Source organism: Chrysemys picta, chromosome 11 (assembly GCF_011386835.1).
Source record: "Chrysemys picta bellii isolate R12L10 chromosome 11, ASM1138683v2, whole genome shotgun sequence".
Lineage (NCBI taxonomy): Eukaryota > Metazoa > Chordata > Testudines > Emydidae > Chrysemys > Chrysemys picta.
In genome coordinates, this window is record NC_088801.1 from 45,081,713 (window position 1) to 45,103,157 (window position 21,445).

At 40.7% G+C, this 21,445-nt stretch overlaps 1 protein-coding gene across 4 annotated transcripts in view; it reads right to left on the reverse strand.

The window, feature by feature from the left end:
• The window catches only part of CWC22 (CWC22 spliceosome associated protein homolog), a 51,197-nt gene extending 30,473 nt beyond the window's left edge, over window positions 1-20,724 (reverse strand). Inside the window, exons 1-6 of one of the 4 annotated variants that reach the window (XM_005300492.4) lie at window positions 20,244-20,724; window positions 14,934-15,056; window positions 11,944-12,011; window positions 7,779-7,892; window positions 7,337-7,588; window positions 6,072-6,200 (exon numbers count right to left, since the gene is read on the reverse strand). In XM_005300492.4, coding sequence (XP_005300549.2) covers window positions 6,072-6,200; window positions 7,337-7,588; window positions 7,779-7,892; window positions 11,944-12,011; window positions 14,934-14,960 — 590 coding nt within the window. In that variant the 5' untranslated portion in view covers window positions 14,961-15,056; window positions 20,244-20,724. Of the gene's footprint in view, window positions 1-6,071; window positions 6,201-7,336; window positions 7,589-7,778; window positions 7,896-11,943; window positions 12,012-14,933; window positions 15,057-19,843 lie in introns of all 4 variants that reach the window. The other 3 variants (XM_042860662.2, XM_042860663.2, XM_065561921.1) reach the window with 3 other exon arrangements.
• Between the last annotated feature and the right edge of the window lie 721 nt (window positions 20,725-21,445).

Sequence of the window (21,445 nt, forward strand, 5' to 3'; positions counted from 1 at the left end):
TAACAACTTGGCCCAGTTCAGCGTAATTGGCAGACTCAGATCAAAAGAAACCCAACACATTAATTGGGGCACTGTTGCATGTCCGGATTTAAGTGCACTGGCAAAGCTTTGAGGAAGCTAGCAAAATGCCTGCCACTACCTAATTCTATTAGTTCCTCATTTTCAGGAACTCCAACTTCACCCAAATCATTAAATGACTAAATTAAGGTTTTGACATGAATCTAAAAGATTAAGGCACTCCATCCCTTGCCACTTCACTAAATTATGGTATCAAACAAATGCATTTATCAAATGCAGCACAATATTATTAGTACATGCTACTCATCTGAACACATTACATAAAAAAAACTATCACGATTCATATATGCTGGACTGTAATAAGAGAGTTAATTTGTCTCACACGACATATGGTGAGTACAATAGAATCTGTGTGTGTCCAAAGAATGCAACATCAGGCCTTAAACATTTATTTCCAGGCTAGAATTTTGCATGCCAATTTTTATCCTAAATTTGCAGTTTTCTTGGAGCCGTGCTGGTCTCAGGATATTAGGGAGAGACTTTTATCCTGTGAATTGGTCTAATCATAAACCCCCAAAGATCAGGAGTAGCTGATTCAACCTAAATTGAAGTATAAATGGCAGATTATAATTTGTGTATAGTGGAGATATTACCTAATTTAAATTATTATATAAAACTGGGCTCAATGCACCACATTTTCATTTTAACATCTCCTTCCAGGTAGAACTGGCTGAAAATTATCCAATTTTTTTCTGCTGGAAAATGTCAATTCACCAAAATTAAAATGTGATGGGTGAGGAAATATGCTGATTTTAACAATATTGTCGCAAAAAAAAAAATCGGAAATGATCCTATTGGAATGGAACATGTACATATTTAGTTTTTAAATGACTGTTTAGAAATTTATTTTAGAATATAAAATTTAAAATTAAAATTAAAAAAAAAAACCATTTTGGCAGAGCCCAAACAAGATTTTTTTTCATAAATTTCAAAAATTATGTTTTTGTTCCTATTCAGAATAAAAACAAATTTCAAAATTGAAGAATTTTGCATGAAACTGAAATTCTGGTTCCCACCCAGTTCTAGTTCCAGAAAATTAATGGAGTGGCAGAAGATTGTGCATTCTAGTCTCCTGGCTAACCTAAGTAACACAGAAACAAAAGAATTCTTATTAATATTTACTCATTCTCTGTAGTATGTGGGACGTGGAACCTAAAAATAATGTAAAAAATTCCTTTACCTATATTATTACAAACGTAACACACAAAACTGATTTGCCCTCTAAGACCTAGATCTTGAAACCTGATCTATGCACCCACATGGAGCTCTCCACTCAATTGAGCTCTGACTGCTTGCATTTCAACAGAACTCTCCATGAGTGCAAGAGTTCACTTGGCATAAAGATTAGTCTTATGCTTCTTCTGGAACCATCTTAAATAGACACAAAGATAACTATCACGACTGTATGTTAACAGCTGAATAAAAAAAATTGTCTTTCCAATTTTGCATTCGCCTTTAAAAACTTGTGGGGGGGGGTTTGTGCCAGTTTAGGAGTTACAATTTAATTAAATGAGATAAAGCCAAATGGTGCTGTTTTTATATCTAAAATTTGTGCATGCAACTTAATAAAACTAGATAAAAAACCTTTATCACAAGCACACAAAGAACTCCCAGAGACTAGACAACTATTTTAATAAGTTATGTAACCCATATTTTAAAAATAATCACTGCCTGTAAGAAAGAAATACAGTTTTTCAGATATAAAATTCATAGAGAGGAAAGTGCTACAATAAAAACTGTTCTACAATAGGCTGTCAAAGACTTTACTGTCACCTCCTGCTAGAAGTGATGTCTGGGACCTAGATAGTTATTTCTTCTTTTTAGATTCTTTGCAACAGTTGGATCCCTCCTCCACTTCAGATTAAAAAAAAAAATAGCATACCCAATACATCCCTCTTCTCTAAATGTACATCTACACAGGGATAAAATCCCCACAGCATGGCACGGCTGGCCCGGATCAGCTGATTTGGGCTTTAGGGCTAAAAAAAAAAAAAATCACTTTGTAGACATTCAGACTGAGGTTGGAGCCTGAGCTCTGGGACCCTCCAACCGCGCAGGGTCCCAGAGCCCGAACATCTATACAGCAAATTTTCAGCCCTGTGAACCCAAGTTAGCTGACCCAGCCCAGCTGCGAGTATTTTATCCCTGTGTAGATATACCCTAACACAGGGATGGAGAACCTTTTTTCTAAAGCGGCCACTGACCCACATTAAAAAAATCAGTCACAGACTGCACACAGCCCCATGGGGTAGGTGGCGCAGAGGCTTGGAGCTTCCCCCTGCAGCGCGGTAGGCTGGCGCTTGTGGCTCCAGCCCCACAGGCGTGTGTGTGTGTGGAGGCTCAGGGCTTCCACTAGGCTTCAGGGTGGGGCCAGAAATGAGGGGTTCAGGGTTTGGGAGAAAGAACGGGAGTACTTGTGGCTGGGACAGGAGTTTGGGGTGTAGGAGGAGGTGAGGACTCCGGCTGGGGGTGCGGGCTCTGGGGTGGGGCTGGGATGAGTAGTTTAGGGTGCAGGAGGTAGGCCTGGGCTGGGGCCAAAGGGTTAGAAGTGCAGGAGCAGGCTCAGGGCTAGGACGGGGGTTAGGATGTGGGAGGGGGCTCGGGGTCTGGGAGGGAATTAGAGTGTGGGAGGGGGTTCCAACCTGAGGGGCAGGTGGCTCAGGGTGTGGACTCCGGCTGGGCAGTGCTTACCTCAGGCGACTCTTGGTGCGCGGCGCAACGGGGCTAAGGCAGGCTCCCTGCCTGCCCTAGCTTCATACTGCTCCTGGAAGTGGCCAGCATATCTGGCCCCTAGGTGGAGGTGTGGCCAGGCGGTGCTGCACAGTGTGCGCTGCCTGCGCCCACAAGCACCACCCCAGCAGCTCCCATTGTCCACGGTCCCCAGAAGAGGTGGCGCTCAGAGCAGGGGTAGTGTGCTGAGCTTCCCTGATCGCACCTGCGCGTACGGGCAGCAGGGACATGCCAGATGTTTCCAGGAGCTGTCCGGAGCCGACCAGACTTTTAATGGCCTGGGAACCCTAGCTTCCCCCCGCAGTGGAGCGAGCTGGCGCTCACGGCTCTAGCCCCGCACAGGGGTGGGCGCGGTGGGGGGGGGGGAAACTGAGGCTCAGGGCTTCTGGCCTGCAGCGTGGAGGCTTGCTGCGGCCTGGATGAAATTAGATAGCAGGCCAAATCCTGCCCATGGGCCGTAGGTTTCCCACCCCTGGCCTAACAGTACCATAATTGTAACATTTACATTATAGCAGGTGTTATAGTCTGCCTAGAGCAACAACAAAATATGTATTTCCAGGTATTTTTAAAATTATTCGTTCTAGACATAAAATAATTGCCTTTGTTCAAGGCAGAATGTGTTGCTCTTGGTTTTTCTGCTTCTCTTTCTCACCAACCTTAGTAGAAGACCAAAAGGCTTTTTTACTTCTCTCATTAAAAACAAAGAGGGCATCTATTTTTCTGGATTAGCTGTTCTGATATCAATATATCTTTATTAATTTTAAGACTGCTGACTAGTTTAATATCTAATGTTTATACCAATCTGTAATAACTAATGCACGAGATTAATACTAGAAAACTGAGATTAACATACTTTTTCTCCTTTCTCAAAAAGTTTTTGAGGACTTATCTTTCTAGACAAAACACAGAGGAATAAACGGAGGGAGCTGAAGTGGGGTGGGAGGAGAGAAAAAAGAGGACTTGAGCCATTTTACAGCAGCTGTTAGCTCAGAGATATTCTGCCTTGTCTATATGTCAGAGAGAAATGGACAAGTAGAACAGAGAGGAAAGATGGTTCAGCAATTACAGCACTACCCTAGAATTTGGAAGACGTGGGTTCAAATCCCTGCTCTGCCACAGACTTCCTATTTAACCGTGTCCAAGTCACTTAGCCTTTCTGTGCCCGTGGGAATAACAGTACTTCCCTACCTTACAGGGGTATCGTAAAGATAAATGCATTAAAGATTATGAGACACTCAGATGATTGGGGTCATAGAAATACTATTGATAGGATGTGATTTTTGCTTCCTGCACTGTAAACAACCCAAAATCAGCACCTTATCTGAATTAACTTTTGTATGGTGCAGATATCATACATGCTAGATCTTTTGTTTTCATATGACATGCACTACTTTTACTCAATCTTGTTTTACTGGGAAGGTCATGCCTGCTGTCCTGACAATATGAAACAACCTTCAACTTCTGAGTGGAAGCAGTGAAGATAGAGTATGTGGAGCCTATGCTGCTTGGGAAACTCAAGGAATTCTTTTCCATTAGGTCTGCTACTTTTAGGCTGTGGTCTTCCAGATGCATGGGAAATGCCTAGTGATCAGGGATGAGAAATGAATTTGAAGATCTATTCTAATGCTTGCGATGAAATCATTTCTACTCAATAGGTTCTCCCATCCTGTTCCCTAAACTTCTCTAATAACAGTAGGACAACTATTATTTAACAGTGTAAAACTCAGATCCCGAGAAGCCCGCCCTTCCTGCCTCAGATGATGTTACTGCTACAGTGTGTGTAATCACAAGTATCATAGTATTAATTTAGATTTTCTTGTTCTGCTTAGTAGAATTAATTGAAGTTGGGAAAGTAACAATGCTGAATATTTCTTCTCAACTGCACTACCACCAGGTTTGTGTCTGCAGCAACATTTTTAGTCTTGGACAAAATCCCCTTTTAATCCTCACCAATTTTTATTAGACGCCTCTAAAAACTCACTGAGCAAGAATTCCATCATCCTTATGTTAGAGTATCCTCCTACAATGTATGTACTTACTTCTTTTGATGCTGTAACTATACCTGCTCCCAACTATTCAGTGTGGTTTTCCCTTTTTATATTATGTTCAACTACACCTCTACCCCGATATAACGCTGTCCTCGGAAGCCAAAAAAATCTTACCGCGTTATAGGTGAAACCGAGTTATATCGAACTTGCTTTGATCTGTTTTACTACATTATATTCGAATTTGTGTTATATCGGGTCACGTTATATCGGGGTAGAGGTGTATTTAAACCAAAAAAAGCAGATACTATATTAAGTGAGGTATAAAGGGTCAGCTAAGATATTACCTATAAACTGACCTTTCAGAATTGCTTTAAAGATTTTAACTCAATTTCAGTTTTTAAAACCATTTAACCATGAAAGAACTTTTGATGCTGTACAAAATACAAATAGCCTGTTGAATAAAATAAGTGTTAAAACTTATTTAAAACCTCTGTACAAATATAAATATATAACCATTAGCAGGCAAAAGACAGAAAGAAGAGATGGCTGTTGCAAGGTCCCTGGAAAGTCAGCAGAATCTGATGTTGGCAGATCAAGGGCCCTCCTTCATTTAAATTTGGAGAGTGTTAGCAAAAACAACCCAGATGACCTTAGGGGCAGGAATATTCTCATAACTAAAATCCAAACTATAAATAGCTTCATAGATCAACATATTGAACTATACCTGAAAACTAGGAACAAATCTGGTCTTTGAAAAACTGGTATACTATGCTAACAACAGCACCACAAGCTATGCATTATATATCAGCTATAGTTTCCATATGGCCTGGGAACACACTGCAGTAGTCCATTCCACAGGTTACAAAGGCAAGGATAATTATGGCACAGCACATACACACTAGACAGTAGTGATCACAAGCACACTACTAGATACGGATTTTTTTTTAAAAAGTGCTTTTCTCCACTGATACACATGGATTTACAGCCTGTAATTAGGGATTAAAAAAAAAAAGTATTCCTAAAATGAAAACCACTTAGGCAAAAAGTGGGTAACCTCTTACTCTGGTCTCTCCAACCTACCAGCAGCAAATGTTTTTTCTCTGCAAACAAAACCATTCTTATTTTCCATGCAGGTTCTTTTTATAGCATAGAAGAGTTTCAGAGCTATTTAAAAAACTGACTAGTCTTAGTTTGTCTTAGTGTCAGTATTCTTTACATATTATAAATAGAAAAACTAAACAATTATTTATTATGAAACAATCATTTGACACTTACCTTCCTCTGACAATATTTTCTTGAAGAAGTTCATGGATGATATTTTCTATATTAGAAACATTCACCTTATTGACAAGACCGTTGATTGACTTCTTCAGGGCTTCCCAACTCATCCTTTGATATGCTAAGCTATTATGAAAATATTAATAATGTAATACAGGTATATCTAGGGACACCATAAATACACTTTAATATACCAAAAATGTGAAATTAATTTGTAGTCAATAGGAGCCCCAAGGTGCAATGCTTACAATATATTTTGCTGCCTTTTTCAGTTTTGGTTTTATGATTATGGTATACTGACTGTAACTCACTACTACTAAACCAATCTGATTTACAAAAACTCTCTCTCTCTCTCTCTCCAAACCCAATAAAAACTGTAAAGTTAATGCTGAAGTATGGTTTTCTATGGAGAAGAAAAGAAAAGAAAACTTTATCCCACAAATCTCTCTGCTAATAGCAAGTACAGGAAATGAACCAGAATAAAAGAACAACATACAGGAATGTTAAACAGTATTATACTAAAATATTATACTTCAAAAAAAATTACCACAATATAGTTAAGACTTATCTGCAATATTCAATAATAGATTTTTGAACGACTTCCTAGGGAATTGTGAAAAACAATTGTTTGCAAAAAAGGCATTTGATTTTGGCATATTTACAGTTCCTGCCATAACTAATTTGTAACACAGAAAAATGTCACAAATTATACAGACTCATACCCCTTTCTATGTAATCGTGTTTCTTATTTATGAATACATATGATTATAACATTTAGTGAGTGTAGATATGAATTAATTCCTCATTCTTAGTGACTAAAAAAAAGAAATTTCAGTAGTAGTGTAAGCACTTATAAAATGAAAGGAACCCCCTCCCCCTTTTTTAAAAACGAAATTGGAAAATAAATGTATTCCTACCCCTTTTTGCTGTGTATGTCCACTGTACTCATAACTGTCACCTTTCTCAAAATATTTTGATATATTTTAATTAAAGAAGATATTCCAAAGCTATTTTACAGGATAAAATATCAACATACACATTTATGATGCATATTTATATATTACTTTTTACTATTTACATTTCAAAGGTAGGTCACAACCCCAAAAATTACAGCACATGGCATCGCTGTTTCTGCATTTCATGGGTTCTGAACAACTTTCATGTTTGATCAGCCAATCAAAAATATTTTACACTTTTGTTTTACAGTGCTCTACTATGCCAGTAAATCTTGTTAATTGTGAAATTTGTTAAATTTGACTTACCTATTTTTATCAGTAATTTGTTCCTGCATCATCCTGAGCTTTGCTGGAGGAATGTATGCGCCACCTGTGCGGGTGAGAATTGGATCCAGCTCTTCTTTTCTCTTCTTTGAAGGGGGTTCATCATGAGCCAGTGAGCTCTGGGGTACTGATCTTTCTGGACTTTTTCTATCAGGTGAAGGGAATTTTTTTTGTTTCCTTCTATCAGATTCCTTCTCTCGCCCCTTCTCTTGGGGAGTCTCTCTCCCCCACCCCCTATCAGACGAAAGTTGGAAAGTAAACGTTAAAGAATTCCCATCTTATGGAGATGAAGGCTGAACATATTGTCAAGAATTCAGACCAAGGCAAGTGTAATGGTTTTACTTTTAACCAAAATACTAATTGTTGAAAACTATATTAAGCAGAATGAACACTATTTTTCAATTTCTAAATACTTAATACTCACCTGGCTTCCACAGTTTTGTCATCACGCCCCTTTCCTGAATATTCTTGATCATACTTGCTGTGATCAGAGTAGCTTCTGTCTCTAGGGGACCAAGACCTCTCACGCTCTGCATACCTACTCCCATCCCCAAACAAAAACCTTTTTAGTATCACTTTATTAAACTTCTGGTTTATAGGAATTGTACTCTCTTGGGTTTGTTTTTCAGTCATGGGTTGATGCACACATACCAATGTTTTAAAAACCAGTAGGCCCCACTTTTGTACCAATGAACTGAGCCTCACTATTAATATATAATTCAGGACGGAAAGATGCACACTTTAATAAATCATATAGTCCTAGTGATAAACACAAATTAATCTGATAGGGGTGTGACCTTTAAAAGAAGCATTATAAAAGAAAACTCAGCACTCAGAGTTTGAAGTTAAATATTGAGTGTACTCAGCACTATGTAAGTCACAAGACAGCCCACTGAATGTATCCAGTCACTATATTTGTCACCTTTGTTTACTTGTGCAGAGCTAAGTATACCATATGTACTGGCATAAAAGAAAACATACTTTATGTTTTAGTACCACAGAATGTTTCATAGACTCATAGACTCTAAGGTCAGAAGGGACCATTATGATCATCTAGTCTGACCTCCCGCATGATGCGGGCCACAGAAGCTGACCCACCCACTCCTGGAAGAATTCTCTCCCTTGACTCAGCTGTTGAAGTCCCCAAATCATGATTTAAAGACTTCAAATCGCTGAGAATCCTCCAGCAAGCAACCCCGGCCCCATGCTGCGGAGGAAGGCGAAAAACCTCCAGGGCCTCTGCCAACCTACCGTGGAGGAAAATTCCTTCCCGACCCCAAATATGGCGATCAGCTGAACCCCGAGCATGCGGGCAAGATTCTCTAGCCAGACCCTCTGGAAAAAGTTCTCTATAGTAACTTTTAATATCCCATCATTGACCATTGTTGCTAATTACCAGCGAAGGCACGTTATTGACCTATTGACTAAAATTACTGTATCCCATCAAACCATCCCCTCCATAAACCTATCAAGCTTAATCTTAAAGCCAGAGAGGTCTTTTGCCCCCACTGTTTCCCTCGGAGGGCTGTTCCAAAATTTCACCCCTCTGATGGTTAGAAACCTTCGTCTAATTTCAAGCCTAAACTTCCCCACGGCCAGTTTATATCCATTTGTTCTTGTGTTCACATTAGTACTGAGCTGAAATAATTCCTCTCCTTCCCTGGTATTTATCCCTCTGATATATTTAAAGAGAGCAATCATATCCCCCCTCTGTAAGTGAAATGGAAATTAAAAGAAAGTTACCCTGAAAGAATTCAGTTCATGCCTTATGTATGGTAGACAGCATAAGAAATGGCATTTTTGCGTCTCCAGCCGACATCCGTAACCTTGCTATAAAGTGATAATTGTGGTTAACAGCACTGGAGCCAGGCAAGAAACTAGAATCCAATTTCCATTTTAAAGCTGTTCAGTATTCAAAATGAACATTGAAGAGTTTTAAAATCTTTAATTAAGAACACATTCAATTACTGCTCTCCCATTTTCATCCACAATTAGTGACTTTGTATTACGTCTATAACTATATTTTTCATGTTCACTTATTAGCATAAGTGAAAAATATGGAACAAAAATGTGTTTTGTTGTACAGTGAAACCCCGTTATACCGTGATAATTGGGGTCCAAAAAATTCGATCACAATAAATGCGGAGTCGCTTTATAGCGGGATTACGAAAAGTTACCATTTCAAGCCGGTCAGTTTAAGTCTTGTAAAAAAAAAAAAAAAATAAAAAAAACAACGGTTATCCCAGCGTGTTTTAAACACAAAAGTAGTAATTTAATTACATGTACATAAAAGAAACACGTGAGATTGACTATAGTAATCATTGCGCAGAGTGCAAAGTCAATCTGGTTGCATGACTCCATAATTTTAAATTTCATCACTTCTTAAAAAAAAAAAAAAAAGAGCTATCTAGTGTGGTCTGCTTATTTGCGGCGGACTGTTGGCTTCTAGCAAAGTCAAGAATGTTCTGAGTTGGAGGATTTTGACGCTGTCCACGTCTTGAGTTTCCAGCCACCTCCAACTGGCTTCTAGGTGCTTTACTGCCTCGGACACTTTTCGTGGGGGAGTTGAGGTGCCATCATTGTCGTCATCATTAGTGCCACTAGTTTCAGGCTCTGATGGTACAGCTTCATTCTTTCCGCTGACATTTGCGACAATTTCAGATCAGAGGGGTAGCCGTGTTAGTCTGAATCTGTAAAAAGCAACAGAGGGTCCTGTGGCACCTTTGAGACTAACAGAAGTATTGGGAGCATAAGCTTTCGTGGGTAAGAACCTCACTTCTTGCATCTGAAGAAGTGAGGTTTTTACCCACGAAAGCTTATGCTCCCAATACTTCTGTTAGTCTCAAAGGTGCCACAGGACCCTCTGTTGCTTTCATCTGAGATGTGTTCATATATGGGGCAGATGTCAGCTGCTGAAAACCAGTTGATGATATCATGATGACTGTGCTCATATTCTCTGAGTGCTTCTTCGGCTAAACGTACGTCATCTTCAATGAATCTTGTAAATTCAGGCTCGTTGTTGTTACCATCATCGTGTGAAGATGACGGAAAAGCTGGACCAAGATCCTTTATCCAGCATCGTTCAATGCAACGTGCAGAGATAGCATCCCAGGCTTTCCAGCCGAGGTGACAGACTTCTTTCAAGTTGAGTGACGACAGTGATGTGTCGACGGAGGAGTTATCTGCTACCATCCGCTTGATCATTTTGCGACTATAGTTTTGCTTAAATACCGACATGATGCCTTGGTCCGGTGGCTGGATTTCTGATGTAGTGTTTTTCAGGAGATAAGAGACTTTACTCTTGCTGTCACGACTGGCAAGACTTTCCGCTGGGGGGTGGGCAGGGCAATTATCCAGCAGGAGGAGAGCTTTTTCCTCCTGCTTGAGTTTTCGCAAATGAGCCCGAACGGCTGGCACGAAAGTTTTATGGAACCAGTCTTTAAATATGGAGCTATTCATCCATGCATTCTTGCTGTTGGTGTATTCAAAGGGAAGGGTCTTCATATTAACGTGATGAAAACATCTGGGAGACCTCGCTTTTCCGATCATCAGAGGTCTGACTTTGTGGCTGCCAGACTTGTTGACGCAAAACAAGAGAGTGACTCGGTCCTTCCTCAGCTTAAAGCCTTCTTGTTTGTGATTATCAGTCCTGGTTGGAGGGTGCGATCGGGTAACATTTTAAAGCATAAACCAGTCTCGTCGCAGTTGTAAACTTGACCGGCTGTGTAGCAACCTTCCTCCAGCAACTTTTTAAGCTCAATTGGGTAGGAATCGGCAGCCTCTTTATCAGCTGCGCGGATTTCCCCAGACAGAAGAACTTGGCTTATAGTGTGCCTTTTCTTGAATCTGTCCAGCCAGCCATTACTCACCTTAAATTTGGATTCATTTCCATTGATAAGGCGATCAAATTTTTCTGCTTGAGCTTTCAGAATAGGGCCAGACATGGGAACTCCTTCTGAGCGAGCCTGGCCAAACCATTGGTACAAGGCTGAATCTAGGCTTTCGTCAATGGCAAACTTGACCTTTTTACACTGTAAACCAGTTTCCGCTTCAAGAATGCAGGGTAGGCTACGGAGCTTTTCTTCTTTTTTCCACCCTCGCAGAGTGGACTTGCTAATTCCTAGATCTCTAGCAAGCTGAGTTTGTTGTTTGCCCTTCTTTAGTTGATCCAGGGCGTACAATTTCTCTTGGGCAGAAAATGACTTGCGTTTGCGAACTGGCATATCCATAATGGTAAAATATTATTAAAAATATAGGAAATCAATAACAAGTTCATAGGCAAACACCAGACACATGTACAATCCGAGAACTAAGTGCAATAGGCCTGCAATGGCCAGGAGTCACTTTATCCTATAAGACCGGAAGAATGTGGTTTATTTATAAATGTCATAAAAAAAGTATTCTGGCAAAACGCAAACAGTATTACAGCCTTAAAGGGGAACCAACTTATGATTGCATTATATCCGAATTTGCGTTATCGCGGGGCGCGTTATTCCGAGGTTTGACTGTACTTATCTGATTCACTCCGGATGAAGATTATACACAATTTTAACTACTATTAAAGGCAATTAAAACAAATACTTGTTTACCTGTCTTCTGGAGAGGAACTCCTCCGGCGAGAGCTGTGGCTCTCTTTTCTTTCATAACTGGAGCCATGCTTTAAAACAAAGTATTAAATTATTTTAGACCACAGTACATTTTATATAATAGTATATTTACTAAGCATATCTATCTTCTTATATGAAGGATTATTTTATGTCCTTCTCCCACTCTAAAATTTTACACCTGCTGTCATGCCACCCCCTATACTTTGAACAGTCTCCTACTATACCCATTGTTTAACAAAGCTCTCCCTTTCTTTCTCCTCCAAATTCCTCTTTATAATACACTTTTTCCATAATGTCCTCCTATCTCTCCTAAATTTCTATGCAGTTGCCTCATTTATCATATCTGTCCAAGTTACATTGTACCCTTTGTTCTACATTTTCTAAATTATACATTTATCATTTAAACTATTCTATAAATGTACTTTTCAAAGGTTAAAATTGCAATCATTTTACAAATCTGTCATGTAACAAAGATTTAACTGTAAAGTTAATACTTCTGTTCACAAAATGAACCAGAGCCGTGCACAGTGATTCAGAATTATCAGAAGTACACTTACAATAAATCTACAAAAGAAGTTATAAATAGGTTCCTACAGCTCACCAAGCCCTTTCACAATTAATTTGACTATGCTTAGCAACCATCTCTGTTGAGTTCTGCCCTTTCATTGTAACATTTAACTCCTCCCTCTGAAAAATATTATTCCTGATTCACCAGAACCACAAACTGATCCCATCTGGCAAAAAAAAAACAAAAAACAACAACCTATGAAGTAGAGTAACCCATCACCTTGATGCAGAAACACCATACCAAGAGCAGTTTACAACATTCCTGGACTGAAATTCTGTCACCAATACTCATATAGAATATATATTGACCCTAACTCCATCTATAAGGATGGCAGTGTGCCCACTAACAAGCTGACATACTAGTTTCTATATCACCTTGGAGCCAGTCAAATATAAGTTTAGAAAGCTAGGCAGTTTAATAACGGGTCCTCCTGATGGACAGCAATACCAAATGATGTTTGAATATTCAAACAAAGGAAATTATATTTTTTATTACTTGGAGCAGGGTCTATTTGTGCTAGATGCTGTACAGAATACAACTAGATCCTGATTCTGATTGAGGCTTCTAGGAGAAATAGTAATATCTGCACAAATTAAGACTGAAATATCCTCCCATCCAGGGTCCAACTGGGCTGACTCATGCTGGCTCAGTGAGCCAATACTTTGGTTTTTTAAGCTGCCATCATGTGTTCCAGAATCTCAACTTATTTTAAAAAGGCACATTTCTAGCCCTTAGGGTTGAGAGATGCCCCCCACTTCATTCTATGGAAAAATCTGCAATGGTGCAAAATGGGCCAGTTGCACTTGTGCAGCACATCTACAATGGGGTTTGCACTGAAAAAAAATCCCAGTATAGACAAGTCCTTAATATGATCAGTGCATGAGTTTGCAGGGAATCTGAAACAACAGCTCTGAGATACATGAACTGCCACAAGCATCTCAATAGGTGTTAACTCCAAAAATGTTTAAACATTAAAAATGGTAACTATTTTACTGCTAATCAAATCAGGTAAGAAAACAGAGGGACGATCATATCATGAACATCTAGTTTACTGTGAGTGCTTTTTCCCTTTCTAATCTAATCGATGGAGCTGAGCCCTTTGGGGAGCCAAGCTCAGCAAAATATCCATGATCATATTTTGAACAGCTGCATGATCTACTGTGAGTGTGTCTGACTTTTGCATCTCAAGCGGAAAGAGCATGGAAGAGACTATTCAGCTTTCCCCAACGCCCCATATATAATACCTGCTCCTAGCCCTAAAACCCTGTCCTTCCAGACCAATGTTCAAACACATTAACAGAGCTGCATAAAGATGTTTGCATTATTGATGCTTGTGCTGTGCTTGTTCTGAAGATAAATGCAGGATTTTTGTCTCCTGCAGACTTCAAGCTAATGATCAAGCACCTTTCATTAATAAATGAGAAAAAATACTCCTTGATATAATCTCTAAGCATAACATGCATTTCATTGTAGTCATGACTATGTAGTGACCAGAAGACAAAACTCTAAAGTGAGCACTTCTATACTATAAATTAATTTCTAAAAATTCCATCCACTAATTACTTAATTATTAACATCTCATGCAAGAAACACTCCAAGATCTGGAAAGTAATAAAAAAATCTATTATTTCTGCAAATATTTAGCTTTTAGAGTATATTAGCTGGATCTCAACTGTATTGGTAACATTTCTCTACTTTGTTATCTGAAGGGAAGTTTTTATATACCTTGTGTGTGAATGAAATTACATAAAAAATATTTAACTTCATAGAGATAGCACCATGAAGCCAATAGCCAGAAGAAAGTCTGTTTTCAAACAGAAGTTTTGCTTGCTGCTACATTCCTAACAGTACTGCAACTGTCCCTTCCGAAACATACAACATTCAGAATCTGAAAGCGCAGGACCCTTCACCGTAAGAAATAAGTCTCTCAGAATTGTAGGAATCCAAATACCATACTTGCAATCTTGATTGCATGATAGTAAAATGAATAACTAATATCATAATCCAGAGAAAGATGCAATCAATTTCTCCTCCCCACCATTCTCATAACCCTCCATTATTCCTCAACTCACTCATGCTTTCTACTGAACTGTTTCCATCTTTTACCAACTTCTCTTCACACTTCATTCCCTTTTCACATTGCTGCCAGGAGCACTTGTGCAGATATTCTTAGCAACAGATGTCCCATCAACCAGCTGCAGTTTGCTGGTTTAAGTAATAATACTTCTTGTTCTTAATTATGATACATGTATTCTCTCCCCAATATATGCTATAACTCCTGTTGAAGTTAAGGGAATCTGTATTCATATATGAAGTGGAAATAGGCCCCTACATACTAAACTCACTCAAAAATCCCCAAACAATGTTGTACTTCTCTCAAAAAATTAAACTTCACAATACTTACATTTATCTGTGCCACTCTACTCTTCATTTTTTCCTGTAGCTCACTTAAAGTTCTGAACTTGCAGAAATTATGATAATGTAACTCAACTCAAATGTGGGGTCTCTTATGAAAAAAATGTTTCACCTATAAAAGATAAGCAACACATTCTATAACTGATGAAACAATATTTAGATTTATTTTTAAAGGTAAAACAATCACTGGAGAAATGAGTTGTGATCTTTACAAAACTTTAAAAGAATCCATTTTAGGAATCATCTCACCAAGACATTAACTTGAATATTTCTTATTGCTTCACATAACTAAAGTTACATTATATTATATTTATGTTTTAATCTGCTAAAAACAGAAAAAACAAGGATAATACCTACCAACATTTTCTTAAATAAAAAATGTTATTCTATCAGAACATAAAAGCAAGTCTGTCTGAAATTCAGTATTTTCTGACGGTCTGAGACTGAAATCGGGTGTGTATCCGTGTAAGACAAGATTCTAATATAAAATAAAATTTTAGAATAATCAAGATGATCATAAAGATATCAAATCCACTTCCAAACAAAGGCAGTATTAATTTCCATTCTGTGAACTGGATATCGTTCATCGCAAAGACAAAGTTAAGAGAGCTTTGTTTGCCAAAGCCTGCTTCCGGCTGCAATCTTGTCATCCTATTGATTATACTTTTCAGTAAGACAATCCCTCAAACTCTCATCAGGGGAAGGAAGGTTTAACCTCTTAACATAAAAGCCACATTGGCAATGCTGAAAAGCAGCAGAAGGCCGAAGACTGTTCCAGTTGCTTTTCATCTCAGTATTTTAACAGCATTTCAATTGCAAGATAACATTTGGCAAATCTGGGGTGAAAACTGGATGTTAGAGCCAGAAGAAAATCACTCTCTCTTATTGCCTTTAGTCTTTTCTAATTTCCTGATTTAAAGATCTTTCCCTTCTATATAAAGTTTATAGGACTAGTAACTGGGGAAAAAAAATCCATGAACAAAAACAAACAAACAAAAAAAAGAAAGAAAGAAAGGAAAAGGAGTACCATCCATAACTTACCAAACACGGAATATACTGAATTCAGTCAGGTTAAGTATATTTTTATGTTCGGAGTAATTTTTATCTTATTTAAAAGAATTTTGTCAGACATTATTCTAGATTCCCTGATTTTAGAAATGTAAGCACAAATAGCTGTATTGCAAATGCAGATAGTCAAGTTCTGAAACTTGGCAGTTATGGGAGAGAGCAACGATTGTGGGGAAAAAAGGAGTTTACCAAATACACTTGTCTTTGAAATTAGGTGGTTTTTTGTTTTGTTTTTTTGAGTACTCTGGAAAAGGAAGTGCATCCTAAACAAAATAAAGGTCTCTTGCTGGTGGCCACTCTCCCACTTTTTCCTAAAATACTTAATTAGCTTTAGGAAAAACAAAGAAATATGCATATATACACATCCAAATTGTAATTTATTTATTGCTAGCTAGTAAGTCCGTTGTGAAAAGTGGTATTAAACATACAAGTATCTGGCGCCCGAAGACCTGCGGCCAGAGCCTGTCAGCCCACCAACCCAGGGCTGAAGCCTGAGCCCCACAACCCCCAGGAAGGTGGGGAACTCACAGGATGCCTGCTCCTCCAGCATTGTGCCCCAGGTGACTCCAGAGGGGAGCAGGACCCAACCCCTGCTGGCGGCCCCAGCAACCAATAGCAAGGCAGGGAATCCAGGAGCAACAGGGAGGGTGAGGGGCTGCTACTCTTCCTCTTTCCCCCCCAGCCCAGGAGGCTGTGGCCTCAATAAAAGTCCCTGGTGGTTGCATTCAATAGGGACAAATGCAAAGTACTCCACATAGAAAGGAACAATCAGTTGCGCACATACAAAATGGGGAATGACTGCCTAGGAAAAAATACTGCGGAAAGGGATCTAGGGGGTCATAGTGGACAACAAGCTAACTATGAGTTAACAGTGTAACACTGTTGCAAAAAATGCGATCATCATTCTGGAATCATTAGCAAGAGTGTTGTAAGCAAGACATGAGACACAATTCTTCCGCTCTACTCCGTGCTGATTAGGGCTCAACTGGAGTATTGTGTCCAGTTCTGGGCACCACATTTCAGGAAAGATGTGGACAAATTGGAGAAAGTCCAGAGAAGAGCAACAAAAATGATTAAAGGTCTAGAAAACATGATTTATGGGGGAAGACTGAAAAAACTGGGTTTGTTTAGTCTGGAAAAGAGAAGGCTGAGAAGGGACATAACAGTTTTCAAGTACATAAAAAGTTGTTACATGGAGGAGGGAGAAAAATTGTTGTTCTTAACCGCTGAGTATAGGACAAGAAGCAATGGGCTTAAATTGCAGCAAGGGAGGTTTAGGTTGGACATTAGAAAAAACTTAACTGTCAGGATGGTTAAGCACTGGAATAAATTGCCTACAGTGGTTGTGGAATCTCCATTATTGGAGATTTTTAAGAGCAGGTTAGACAAACACCTGTTAGGAATGATCTAGATCAACATTTCTCAGATGTGGCCACCGTGGCCAAATGCAGCCACCAGGGGCTTCTCTTACGGCCTCAGCCTGCTGGGCAGTGATTGGGGGCCAAGCAGATGCCCCTCCCTGTTCCTTCTGGATGTGCCACCTTGGTGTTGGTGGCTGGGTCTGCAGGCAGGGGTTGGGCCCCGTCCCCCTCTGGAGACACCTGGGGCACAACCATGGAGGAGCAGGCAGCCAGTGAGTTCCCCACCTTCCTGGGGGTTGTGGGGCTCAGGCTTCAGCCCTGGGCTGGTGAGATGGCAGGCTCCAGCCACAGGGCTTCAGGCTCTGGCCCTGTCTCCTGGCCACAAGGCCCCATCTCGGGCTTCAGGCTTCAAGCTCCTTTCTGGGTTCCATCCCTTAGGCTTCAGGCTCCCCGCTACCTCCTCCATCCCTCATCGCCGATGGCCCCTGCTGCCTGTCCATCCACCTCCCCATCCAGGGCTTAATCTATCCCCAGGCTTGCCAGGGCTCAGTAAATCTACTGTAAAAAGTGTTACTATCCCTTTTCACAGCATAGGGACTTGTTAGCTAGCTGGGAGGTTGACTGTGCGTTGTGTGAAAAAATACTTCCTTTTGTTTGTTTTAAACCTGCAGCCTATTAATTAGCTCTAGTGTTATGAGTAAATAAAACTTCCTTATTTACTTTCTCCACACAGTCATGATTTTATAGACCTCTATCATAGACCCCATTAGTCACAGTCTTAATCTCTCCTCATACAGAAGCTGTTCCATGCCCCCTAATAATTTTTGTTACTGATTCCAATATATCTTTTTTTAGATGGGGTGACCATGTATTCACAGTATTCACACAGTATTCAAGATGTGGGTGTACCATGGATTCATATAGCAGCAATATTATATTTTCTGTCTTATTATCTCTCTCTCTCTTAATGACAGGTTTCAGAGTAGCAGCTGTGTTAGTCTGTATCTGCAAAAAGAACAGGAGTACTTGTGGCACCTTAGGGACTAACAAATTTATTTGAGCATAAGCTTTCGTGGGCTACTGCCCACTTCTTCGGATGCATAGAGTGGAACGTATATTGAGGAGATATATATACACACATACAGAGAGCATGAACAGGTGGGAGTTGTCTTACCAACTCTGAGAGGCCAATTAAGTAAGAGAAAAAATTTTTTTTGAAGTGATAATCAAGCTAGCCCAGTACAGACAGTTTGATAAGAAGCGTGAGAATACTTACAAGGGGAGATAGATTCAATGTTTGTAATGGCTCAGCCATAAGGACTGAGAATGACTGTCTGTACTGGACTAGCTTGATTATCACTTCAAAAAAAATTTTTTTTCTCTTACTTAATTGGCCTCTCAGAGTTGGTAAGACAACTCCCACCTGTTCATGCTCTCTGTATGTGTGTATATATATCTCCTCAATATACGTTCCACTCTATATGCATCCGAAGAAGTGGGCTGTAGCCCACGAAAGCTTATGCTCAAATAAATTTGTTAGTCTCTAAGGTGCCACAAGTACTCCTGTTCTCTCTCTTAATGATTCCCAACATTCTGCTCGCTTTTTTGACTGCCGCTGCGCATTGAGTGGATGTTTTCAGAGAACTATCCACAATGACTCCAAGATCTCTTTCATGAGTGATAATAGCTAATTTAGACCTCATCATTTTATATGTATAGTTGGGATGTTTTCCAATGTGCATTACTTTGCATTTATCAACACTGAATTTCATCGGCCATTTTGTTGCCCAGTCACCCAGTGTTGAGAGATCCTTTTGCAGCTCTCCGCCGTCTGCCTGGGACTTAACTATCTTGAGTAATTTTGATTCATCTCCAAATTTTGCCACCTCACTGTCTACCCCTTTTTCCAGATCATTTATGATTAAATATGACTGGGCCTAGAACAGAGCCCTAGGGGACACTACTATTTACCTCTCTCCATTCTTAAAACTGACAATTTATTTCTACCTTTTGTTTCCTATCTTTTAACCAGCTACCAATCCATGAGAGAACTCTTATCCCATCACTGCTTATGTTGCTGAAGCAGCTTAAACTAGGGAAGTGAAGATTGACACAGTGATTTGTGAAGCCTGAAAACAACCAGCAAGCTCCAGAGCCTCTATTGTTCCTGCAGTTTTACTAGCTTTTTTAGGCTATGTCTACACTACTAGCACCACAGCAGCATAGCTACATAGGGACTGAAGGGTTTTTCCTTCGAGGTCATTAATGCACCTCTCTGATAGGTGGGAGTCAGTTTGATGGAAAAAAAATCCTTCCCTCCACGTAGCCGTGCCTATACCGTGGGTGAGGTCGCGGTAACTACGGTGCTTAGGGCACGACACCGTTCACAGCCCTGGGCGCGGTAGCTCGGTCGCTGCGATTTCGAAGTGTACAGCAGGCTTTTTAGTAACCGAGAGGCTCCAGTTCCCACCTCTGACACTCCCGGGCCGTGAGCAGCGGTGAAACGGCGAGGAGCCAATTCCGCAGAGGCGGGTGCTGCAGCGTGGACCTAAAGACAGACTCGCTAAGGACCGACCTAGCAGCCGGTGCACTAACGTGGGCGGGCCACTGCCATAGCAGCGCCCTTTCAGGAAACGGGGGAGGGGGGCTCAACGGGCGCCGAGTCTGTGCGGATACTGGGGAGATGGGCGGCTAGCGTCCGCCCCGACCGCTCGTACCAAGGCAGCCCCTCGTCAGAGCCCGCGCCATCCCCCGCCCCCACCGTGCTCCACACGCAAAGGGACAGAGAGGCCCCGGCAGGGAATAGCAGCCTCCGCGGGAAGTAGAAGTAGAAGGGAAGACAGTGAGGTCCCCCCGCGGTCGGAACTTACCTCAGTCTCCCAGACGCCGCCATCTTACCGGAAGTACCTTTACTTCCGGTGAGACGCGGGTGCGGGGGGTTTCCTGCCGGAAGTGGAGTAACACCTCGTTGATGTTAATAATTTTAACGGTATTTATTTGGTGTTTAACCGAGTTAATAATAGCGAAAAAGAAATGCAGAAAATAACCCAACCCTCACCGACCCCCAAAGCAGGCGGGTGCTACGTCAGCAACATGGCGGCCACGATGCCTCAAACGGCCGAAACGACAGCTCCCAGCGTCCAGTGCGACCTGGGCGGAGGAGGTGTTGCGCGCGAGCGGTTTCCCGAGGTGCTGTTGGGCAGGCCCAAGCGAGGAGGTCCGGGGGCGCACTTGTGGCTCTAGGCGCCCTGCAGTGCTCCCACCACGCGAGGTCTATCGCCGCCCCGGGCAGCAGCCCACGCCGAGATGTGCGCTGTTCCCGGCCTGGGGCTCAGGAGCCCGCTGCTCTCCAAGGCTGATTAGGTTTGACGCCACCTGGGCGTCACTGGCTCAGCATCAGGGCGGGGGAGTTTAAAAGCTGACCCATTTTTGGGGTCATTATAATGATCCGCCTCCTTAAAAGTAGTAAGTAGGAGTATTTTAAGAATCAAAGGAAGACACGTCCTAGGTAAATCTGCCCCTGGGTAGCCGTGGCCCGGGATTTACTTTGAACTTTGGATGAAGGGTTATTGAAAGTCAGGCTTTTCATGAAACACTAACTTCAACCTTAACTATGGAACAGCTACTGCTAAGCCACAGCAAAGCATGCTGGTGATTCAGTCTGTGCTAGCGTTAGTCAGGTCACAAAATGCAAAAGTGGTGACTATATAGTCCAGTGGTTCCCAAACTTTAACAACCTGTGAACCCCTTTCACTAAAATGTCAAGTCTTGCGAACCCCCTCCTAAAAATGAATATTTCCAGGGATTTTCTCCTTTACCTGAGTATAAATTATAAAAGCAGTGATCTTGGCAATATCAAATTTGTTTTTATGACAATCTTATTACACACTTTATTAATTATCATTACAGTATTTTTATTACATTATGAAAACAGCAACACTCTTCCAAGATCTCACTTTCATAGCTTATAACAGACTTATTCAAAGTGATACAAGACATGGCTCCTATGTTTCATCAAGGAGTATCTGATGTAAAACAGCATGAAGGTATTTAAGAAGCCAACTCAAAGAGT